Raw genomic sequence first — 10600 nt, forward strand, 5'->3', positions numbered from 1 at the left:
CTTCTTTGATTTCTGGTGACAGAGCAGACAGAGACAACACAGCATCGACAGACTCAGAACTGGAGCTTCTTGTGAGATTGGCACTGAAATTTGAGATTTTTACCCTACGGTGGTGGCAGTAGCCACATGTCCCATCTTGGCAGGGGTAGCCTTCCTTGCAGCTTTTGGAGTCTGCACGGCTGAAGCAGTTCAGGTTTGANAGCTCAGCACCGTAGAGGGTCCTCGTCTCTGGAGCGTCTGCCTCGGTGCTGGTCGGCCTAGTCATAAACATGACCCTGGGGAGCAGGTTCAAGAACACGGCCTTGACCCAAGTGGGCATCGTGTGAGTGGTCGGAGTTCTGTAGTGCACGTTGAGCACAAAGACTGTGATGACGATGGACAGGGTGACAAAAATCATAGTGAAGAGGAGGTACTCCCCGATCAAGGGGATGACCAGTGAGGTGGAAGGGATGGTCTCGGTGATCACTAGGAGAAAGACAGTCAGGGAGAGGAGCACGGAGATGCAGAGCGTCACCTTCTCCCCACAGTCGGAGGGCAGGTAGAAGACAAGCACGGTGAGGAAGGAGATGAGCAGGCACGGAATGATGAGGTTGATGGTGTAGAACAGCGGCAGGCGGCGGATGTACAGCGAGTACGTGATGTCTTGGTAGATCTCCTCACAGCAGTTGTACTTGATCTCATGTTTGTAGCCNGGGGCTTTAATAATGGCCCACTCGCCACTTTCCCAGTAGTCCTTGAGGTTCATTGAGGAGCCAATGAGGACCAGGTCGATCTTTGCCTTGTCGTAGGACCAGGAGCCAAACTTCATGGTGCAGTTTTGGTAGTCGAACGGGAAGTAGGTCACATCGATTTTGCATGAGCTCTTAAAGATGGCCGGAGGGATCCAAGTCACTTCTCCTGTGTACTTGAGTAGAGCTTNGGTTTTGTCATCCACTTGGAAATCCCCATCGGCGCTGCAAAGACATAGTGGGGCACACAACTCACGGTCATCACTCTATAGCCCCCCAGCCTGGCTTCCCGTGCTGCCGCCGGGAAGATAACAAGTGACGATTTATAAAACAAGGGGATATGAGAGAGAGTCATTGTGCCAACTGCCCCATTCTCCAGTGGAGATACTGAGGCTAGACCTCCCCCAGCAATGCTCACCCACATTGGTTATTTACCACCACCACCCCCATCTCTGCTGGCACATGATTTGCCACACTTATTACCCCCAGCCCAGCTTTTCCTAGTAAAATCTCCCCATCTCCTGGACTCCCCACCACACACCGCTATGTCATATCCCAGTACATTCCAGAGGGTACAATTTTCAGCTTGATGTTATAGAGACTCCTAAGTACCCAAAATGGGCCCCACTGGGCTCTGATTTTGTGATGAGATGAATGTTGTCCTGGAGATGGGTGTCTTAGCAGCTGTTGGGAATATTAGCAGGCAGGCAGGACCTTGTTAACACCTCTATAGCCTGTTTCCACCAAGTGCTCTATCTATGTGTGAAGTCCCACGACAGACCTGGGAATGGTTCCATGGGCCAGCCATAGGTGCTTCTGTTGTAAAACTCACCCTAGCAAGGAATCTCATTTTCTCCACCAGACCCCAATTCTAGCACTGCTCCCCTTTCCTCCCTACGCTACTCTCCAATAAAAGACCAAGTTTTCTGATTTCAATGAACACTTTCAAATCAAACTCAGCCAGCAGGCCCCTTTGCTTTCCTCTCTAGCTGCCCCCACTCAACCCCCATGTTTCTAGTCTTTCTTTTGGCCATGAGCACCTGCCTTTCTTTTTATATAGATGATGCAGTTTTCTTAGAATCATCCTATTCGTGTTTATAAACTGACTTCTTAGCAGACAAACTCTTGACAAGCTCAGTTCCCCGTAGAGCTTGTATTCAGCATTCCATCTCAGTGGCCAAGAGAAGTCGTCTGACAGAAAAGTCACATGGTTCTCCAAGAGTCCCTCCCACTGAAGGATTTCTTCCTTTGTAGATAAGGACATGCTACTGTAGCTCAGGCTAGACTCAAACTCACTATCCTTCCCCCTTGGCCTCCTGAATGCTGGGATTACAGGTGTGAGGCACCAATGCCTGGTTCACTGAAGGCTCTTGACATCTAGTGTCGGCTCTGTGGGTTTCTTAGCTTCGGTAGTGGGAGGCATTCAGGGTTTTCATGCCCCTTTGGTTGTCATGTAAAAATGATTTGCTGTTGGAAAGAAGTGTCCAGTATAATTCATTCCTCCCTGCTGGCCTCTGTCCTTCCTACCCACACTGCTTCCATTGAGCAGAACAGCTATTATATGAGAACTCAATGCCTGAGCCCCTACCTGGCTTTCTCTATAGCTTTCCACAGTCTCCTTCCTTTCCTTTCCCTTCCTTTCTTTTCTCCCTCCCTCCCTCCCTCCCTCCCTCCCTCCTTCCCTCCCTCCCTGCCCTCTCTCTTTCTTTCTTTCTTTCTTTCTTTCTTTCTCTCTTTATCCTCCTCCTCTTCCTCTTCCTCTTCCTCTTCCTCTTCCTCCTCCTTCTCCTTCTTCTTGTTTGATACAGGGTTTCCTGGCTGTCCTGAAACTCACTCTGTAGACCAGGCTCACCTCAAATTCAGAGATCCTCCTGCCTCTGCCTCCTGGATGCTAGGATTAAAGGCAAAGGTTACTACTGCCTGTCTAATGGCTTTCTACATTCTTAACCCCTCCAAATTCTTAATCCCTTATGACTCTGGAGGAAAGGAGCAGTAGGAGAGGGCAGAGCTCTATACAGTCTCCAGATGGGCTCTGCTTAGACTCAGTACAATACCCCATCCCCAGAGCCCTATGAGAGCTGAGCAGAACCTTGAAGACCCTACAGAATACAGGGGCCTCCTGAACAAGGTTATTTGGGGTGTCCAGGCTCAATAAGTGACAGGGGAGTAAGGAACCTACTTTCAAAGCCCAGGACCCAGTCCTGGAGTTGGCAAACTATGACCACAAGCCTTCCTGTGCTGGCTAGTTTTATGTCAACTTGACACAAACTATACTCATTAGTGAGGAAGGAGTCTCACTGAGAAAATGTCTTCATAAGATTGGGCTGTAGGAAAGCCTGTAGGGCATTTTCTTACTGATTCTGGGGGAGGGCCCAGACCATTGTAGATGGGACCACCTCTAGGCTGGTAGTCCTGGGTTCTATAAGAAAGCAGGCTGAGCCAGGCATGGTGGCACAAGCCTTTAATCCCAGCACCTGGGAGGCAGAGGCAGGTAGATTTCTGAGTTCGAGGCCAGCCTGGTCTACAAAATGAGTTCCAGGACAGCCAGGGCTATACAGGGAAATCCTGTCTCAAAAAAACAAAAACAAAAAGAAAGAAAGAAAGAAAGAAAGAAAGAAAGAAAGAAAGAAAGAAAGAAAGCAAGCAAGCAGGTTGAGCAAGCCATGGGAAACAAGCCAGTAAGCAGCCCTCCTCTGGCTTCTGCGTCAGCTCCTCCCTCCAGGTTCCTGTCCTACATGAGTTCCTGTCCTCACTGCTTTTGATGATGAGCTATTATACTGAACTGTGAATGAAATAAACCCTTTCCTCCCCAAGTTGCTTTTGGTCATGGTGCTTCATCACAGCAATAGTAACCATAACTAAGACACATCCCCTCCATATTCCCACCATTTTTCTCTTCTTCCATTCGTGTGTGTTTGTGTTGTGCAAAGGTGTGTATGTAAATTTGTGTGTATGTGGGCACATATGTGGGGTGAACATGTATGCAGTGCATGTAGAGTCTGAGAGCAATGTCAGGAATCATCCTTGATTGTTCTTTCAGCCTTATTCATTGAGGCAGGATCTCTCAGTCAAACCTAGAGCTTACCCAGAGTTGCTTAATCGAACCCAGAGTGGCAATAAGGTTCACCTGGAGTGGCCCTGTCTCTGCCTTCCAAGGCTGCCACACACACCTGACACTTACATGGATTCTGGGAAATGCAAACTTTGGTCCTCATGATTATGTGGAGGAAGTGCTTTAACCATTGCTCTCTTCCTAATCACGATTCCCACACGTTTCTATTGGAACAAAGTTGTTGACAGGTGTTGTCTATTGGGTGGCTACTTTGAGCTACAAGGACAGAGTTGAATAACTGTGGCAGAAACTGCATCTACTCAAATTCTAATTTTCAAAAAAATGTTAAATTTTCTTTAAAAATTTATTATTATTATTATTATTATTATTATTATTATTATTATTATTATTATTTACTACTTGGTCTTTCCAGGGTAGCTGGATGCCTCTGCTCTGAAGAGAACACTGAAGGCCAAAGAACAGGGTTGATTTGTTCAAGGTCCACGGAACATCTGTGGGTAGAGCCTGGGCTTTTCAGAATGTCAGTCCCCAAGTGAAGCATCAGCAAACTGTGTATGTATTCAATGGACAAGTACCAGAGGAAGGCCAGCCCTGACCCAGCAGCTCATCCCTGTGGTCTCCAGGAATCCTGTTCACTTGTTACAGCCGCAGAAGCCCCTGGTTGTACCTGCCCATACCAGAAGGCCTGTTCGCTGTGCAGGTTGGGATTATTTATTTATTTATTTATTTATTTAATGTAAGTACACTGTATCTGTCTTCAGACACCCCAGAAGAGGGCATCAGATCTCATTACGGATGGTTGTGAGCCATCATATGGTTGCTGGGATTTGAACTCACAACCNTCAGAAGAGCAGTCAGCGCTCTTAACTGCTGAGCCATCTCTCCAGCCCACAGGTTGGGATTTAAAAATGTGTGCCACCAGGAGTCACAGAACACAAGGACCCAGCAGGAGACGAAAATCTGGCACAGTGTTTGCCACATGGCGCCCTTGTATTTGTTGACCAAACAAGTGGCCAAAAACTTAAGTGAAAAATCTCTACCCATCACACATATTGAGGGAGTTCAAGAAATGGGTGTCAACAGAGACAAAGAAACAACAGCCGCAGCAAGGGTTCGAGCTGCTCTACCGCCGGACTCTGTGAGTTGGTCAAAATGAGAAAAGGCAGTGGAAGTGTAAGGGATTAGCAAAGGTCCTTACATACAAGAGAAGATGAAAAGTTTATGTGTGGAAATGGAGCAAGGATAGAAAGAAAATCACAGCAGCAGAGACTCATGAAAGCCGAACAATGGGGCACCTACGGCAGCAGGACAAGCCCACTATCCACACCATTAGCGAGGGTTCCGGTGTCCCATGAATGTCAGCATTTGAGGGCATAAGGCCAGAGCATCATGAGACCCAGGGGCTAGGTAGGATTAGCTGCTGAATGGGGGTAACATAGGAGAAAATGGGGTCTAGAGGTCCAAAGAGTGAGTTTTAGGGTCATAAACATAGAAGAAATAGCCACCTCTCAGAGAACAGGACTACACGGAGAAGCTTCCGTGATGAGCACTGACAACCCCAGCACTAGGGTACTGCACCTCCACCACAAATAAACAAATCATTACAGTGAGGGTACGCAGAGGGGTGCAGTGAAGCCAGTCAAGGCTGGGGCAGCTTTGTAGCGATCTCAGATCCCTCCACACTGACCTTAGCCAAGAGGCCAAGAGGCGATCTCAGAGCTCTCAACACCCACACAACTCTCTTCCGGAACCACTCGGAAAAAAATTGTCTATGGCAGGAAATGGGATGAACAGAGACTGATAAAAATCCTTTGGGTAGCCACGCTAAAGAACAAGACACTTACCTACAAAGAAGACATATAAATATGTATATAAGCTTTAGAGAAGACACTAAAAAACAAAGAAGAAAATGTTTTAACCCCAGGAAGATGTGTGTTTAGCAGTTTCTCAGTGATTATTCTGGTCTCTAGCCTGGGAGCCTGGGACAACCTCTGAGTCTTGCCCAGCCCTGATTTTCTCTCACAAATATTCCCTCTCAAAGAGGGTGAGACAGCCATCTCCTCCCATCCCTGCCTGCAGAACTAGTGTCCGGTGCCACGTGTAAGTCCTTCCCCTGCTCTCCCCCACCGTACACTGGGGCTGCTCCAGCCTCATACACAACAGTGCAGTTAGTGAGGTCACTCTAGCTACCCATGGCATATTCTCCCGCGTCCCCGGACCTTCCCTGCTGCAGGTCCCCTCTTCCAAATCCCATGTGACCTTCAAGGTCATTTCCTTCCAGCAGCTTTCTCTGGTGACCTTTCTCTTCTTCCAGCCACACATGATAGGAACCACTCAGCATCCTGCCACTCTGTGGCTCACTGGCATCTATGGTACCCACTGCATAACGGATGCCCAGTACCACCAGGGTGAACGAGTAAGCAGAGCCCTCTCGGAAAGGGCCGCAAAAAGCCCAGACTGTAAGCATAGTGGGTGGCTGGAGGACCCAGAGCCCAGTCTGCCAGACCAAAAGAGTATGGGACAGCCAGCTTCTTACTTGTTGTAAAGCACGATGTCTGGTTTCCAGATCTTCTCTGCAGGGACTCGCATGAACTCCACCCCTTGGTAGTCAGAGGGTTTCCATTTCAGTTTGTAGTCATTCCAGATCTGGCCAAAGGAGGGGGCGGGGGAGAGAAGACAGTGGAAGGACCAGCCAGGTTTTCTTTCTCCTGACAGACATTTCATTATGGCCACCATGGTGACAGGTCACCCCTGCTTAGGGTCACTGAACCACTTCCCTGCTGCAGAAAATGTTGGCCCAAGGGAGCAACATGGGGACAGCAGGGCAGACAGCATGAGCTAAATATGCAGGTTGCCCCTGCTCTAGTCAGCCTTCATGACTGTGGAGCCTAATCCATTAATTATTGCCTTCGATCAATTAGTCAAGGTGGCAACCTTCTGGATTTCTACCAGGTTCATCATTAAACTCCTATTTTTATTTATTTATTTTTACATACTTTGGAATCACTCATCAGCCAGGTGTAGTGGCACGAGGCTGAGGCAAGAGGGTTGTGAGTTCAAGGCCAGCTTAAGCTACATAGGGAATCCTAGGCCATGCGCCATGAGACCTGTCTCAAATAGGAAAAGAGGTGTGAGTTGGTGAATAAGGGATTTGTTGCATAAATGTGAGGATCCTCAGCAGAGATGGAATCCCTGAGCACACAACCGTCCCACTGCATAATCTCCGGGAGACAGAGACAGAATCCCTGAGGTAAGCTGACTCCCTAGACCAACAGAATCACTGGGCTCTAGGCTCAGTGAGACACCTTGCTTTCAACAAATGATGCAATGGCTGATCATGGAGGACATCCTCTATCAACGTCTGACCTCCAAATTCATGCACACACATGTATGTACACCCTCACACATGTGCCTAGGCACACACACACACACACATGCACGCACGCACGCATGCACGCACGTGCGCATGCGCGTGCACACACACACACATACACGCACACAGAATATGTGGGGCTAGAGACTTAGCTTACTTGGTAGGATGCTTATCTAACAGGCTCAGTCCCAACCAACACATAAACCAGGCATGGGGACAACTCCTATAATCCAAGCATTAGGAAGATGAAGGGCCAGAAGTTCAAGGTCATCCTCAGCCACACAGTGAACTTGGTTGAGCACAGATCACCAGAAGGAAGCAGGGTGGGGCTGTGGCCACAGAGGATCGCGTAGGTGGGACACTTCGCTTGGCTCGCCAGCCTCTTCAAACAAAGAGGCTTGTAGGAGCTGAGTGCTTGGCTGGCTGAGATGGCAGATGGGTCACCATTAGGCTGCAGAGTTGTGATGTCTCCCAAAAGATCTGACCAAAGCTTCCCTAGGGAGGACGTGTGGGAACCAGGCTCTTTGCCTCCTCCTGAACAGAACACCAGTGTTCTGCTCCTGCCCTACCCACAATGCAACAGAACCCACTCCTGGCTTTGCAAGAGAAAGGAAGGATGGTTTTGCCAGTGTTACTGGAATTGGGGGTCAGGGTTCCAGTGTGTGTGTGTGGGGGGGGGGTTGAGACAGGGCCTCGCTGTGTGGTCCTGGCTGGCCTGGAACTCATTCTGCAGACCAAACTGGCTTTGTTTGTTTGTTTGGTTGGTTGGTTTTGTTTTTTGAGACTAATGTCCTTCTACATAGCTCTAGCTATCCTGGAACTTGCAATATATATCAGGCTGGCACTGAAGTCACAAAGATCTACCTCCCTCTGTCTTCTGAGTGCAGGGATCAAAGGCTTGAGCCACCACACCCAGCTTGTTCAGTTTTGTAGGGGGGCTATGGAGAGAATTCTCTCTCCAGGATGTAGCTTGTCTATCTGTGACGTGAGTGAGGAGTCAGCCCTCAAGAGCAGTGAGGTGACCCTGTTCTGGGTTCAGGAGTAGTGTTCAGTCCAGCTCCCCTTTTTCCCCAGCAACAAATAAAGCCATCACCACCAGGGGGCAGCAGTACACAGAACCTGGATACTTACTTGCTTCAGCCACAGGTTGGTTTCCATGATCTGGTTTACTTCATCCTAGAAAGTAAGATTGAAGTCGACAAGTGAATGACCAAAATAAGGCAGACTGCAGAAGACTCCCCTAGAACCCCAGGGGCGCAGCACTTACCACCTTCACCAGCTGAGACATAGACACCTCAAACTGGATGATGACAGGATGGGACACGTTAGCCACCGGCCGGATGATCTCGTTGTAATCTTCGAACAGGTACTGGAACAGGCGGTGCTCAGCTTCCGAGGCACTGGCCACTGAAGGAGGTATCCCTGTCAGTCCCTGAGGAAATGCACCTCTCCCAGAGAGGGCAGCCTGCCCACAGACCACCGTCTGCCAGGGTACTCTGGACTTCCAGGCTATTAATGTTCCCTTGAAGTTACAGGCTGGGAAACCGAGGTCATGCACATTCAGTGGTTTAGAAGCCTGAGTTCTGAAATGGGGAAAATCCCGGCAACCCCAGGGAAGCTGTGTGCACTTAGGCTAGTAGCTTAAACTCTCTGAACCATCATTTCTTAGCTATCAAAATAAAGAGTATGCATGAGTGCACATCAAAGGTGGAGGTGAAGTGCTTCAGTCACTGGCCTGTGGCAAGTGCGGGAGGACTGTTAGCTTGGTGGGATTCTCCTCAGAGAATCTATACCATCTCTGTGTGTGCTCTGCCGTTTCCTTAGCTTTCTCCCTCCTTCTCTCTCTTAAATCTAAGTAAAGACTTCCTTATTTTCTTCTTTAATTTTTTTATTACATTAATGGAGGAGGGTGCATGCTGTGGCATGTGGGGGGCAGGCTCCGAGGGTAACTCAGTTCTCTCCTTCCACAATGTGGGTCCTGGGAATCTAACGCAGGTCATAAGGCTGGGTGGCAAATGCCTTTCCCAGGAGAACCAGATACTGTTTGTTTGTTTGTTTGTTTGTTTTTTGTTTTTGTTTTCTTAATAAAACTCTAACCTTTACATAACCACCTAACCTTGCTTTCTAAAAGAAAAATAAATAAATAAAAGAGCTATTAGCTGCTCAAACCTTTATTGTTCCACCAAGGAAGGTTGTGGTATTCCTGCTGCCCAAGTGGAAAGATGACTCACCCTGGGGTGGAGCCACTTGGGGTTCCCCCAGGCCAGGAGCCCTGTTTTCCACCATGTTAGAGACTACAGCCCCTTCATCCTCTCCAAATTCTGCAGGGGTTTGGTTATCAGTATCTTAGGAGCCAAGGTGCCCACTGGGTTTCTGGCAGGGCTGTCTTCACATCCTCATCCCAGCCCTTACCTCTGGTCCCTGGGCATCCTTTGTTTACAAATCCACTCCAACTAAGCAAGACATCTTGGCTCAAGCTGTCTGCTTACAGTACTGGGGTCAGTCTAGGTACAGTCTTGCGGCGGGGGTGGGGGGGGAGGCGTAACTTATTTTCTTCAGGCCGTGATTTAGATTTAAGCAGGACCCATGCAGTAGAGCAGACTATGATGATGCACAGCCACGATGCTGGTGTCATCCCCACCCTCACCCCAACCCCCGCCCCTGCGTGCTCTGACCGCCTTCAGAGGGACAACATAGCTGCTTTTCTGCTTCACCCGCCAGCCATCCTGGGTCTCTGGAAGGGCTTTCCTCCTAATAGGCTCCCCTCTAGAGCCTCCACGACGGCCTGGGAGGAGCGATCGCGTCGAAGGTCTCTAGGCAACGCGATCATTTTGCGCAGATACCGGATGACCAGAACCAGAGGCTTGGTCCAGCCCCAGCTCCAAAACGACTCGGTAGCTTTAGACAAATATTTAGCCTTCTTTGGCCACATGCTTTCCCACATAAAACCAAGCGGTGGGCAGGAGGCAGATGCTGGAAGCAGGGCTGCAGGGCGACGTTCAGGACCGAGACCCAAACTTCTATCTCCCGAGCAGAAGCAGAGTGCCGGTTCTGGGCTAGCCTGGAGCCTCAGCTAACTGGCAGGTTTGGGAACAAAGGAGTAGCCAAGGGACTCAGTGGTAGGGACTGGGATGCGCGTGCACAGGCAGAACAGTGGGGCCACGCTGAGATTCAAGGCAAGTGGGTGCCTAGACTTCTAAGGCTCTGGTGGCCAAAGCCGTGCGAGGAACAGAGCCCTGTGCTTCAGCCTCACACAGGCGACCCACCCGCCGCCCGATGGCCACCGCCCGCAGCCAGCCTGGACTCCGGAACCGATCGCTCCCCGCTCGTACCTGGCAGCAGCAGCAGCACCAGCATCATCATGGACAGCGGCGGCGCGAGCCTCACAACACCCATGTCTGAAGACCGCATGGACAGGGCGGGAGC

General features: G+C 49.6%; 1 protein-coding gene across 1 annotated transcript in view; it reads right to left on the reverse strand.

The window, feature by feature from the left end:
• Chrna3 (cholinergic receptor nicotinic alpha 3 subunit) overlaps positions 1–10600 on the reverse strand; it is a 13148-nt gene extending 2548 nt beyond the window's left edge. Inside the window, exons 1-5 of the mRNA XM_021207790.2 lie at positions 10507–10600; positions 8442–8581; positions 8306–8350; positions 6338–6447; positions 5–953 (exon numbers count right to left, since the gene is read on the reverse strand). Of these exons, the coding sequence (XP_021063449.1) occupies positions 5–953; positions 6338–6447; positions 8306–8350; positions 8442–8581; positions 10507–10585 (1323 nt within the window). The 5' untranslated portion in view covers positions 10586–10600. The remainder of the gene's footprint in view (positions 1–4; positions 954–6337; positions 6448–8305; positions 8351–8441; positions 8582–10506) is intronic.

This window comes from Mus pahari, chromosome 10 (genome assembly GCF_900095145.1).
Source record: "Mus pahari chromosome 10, PAHARI_EIJ_v1.1, whole genome shotgun sequence".
In the NCBI taxonomy this organism is placed as follows: Eukaryota; Metazoa; Chordata; class Mammalia; order Rodentia; family Muridae; genus Mus; species Mus pahari.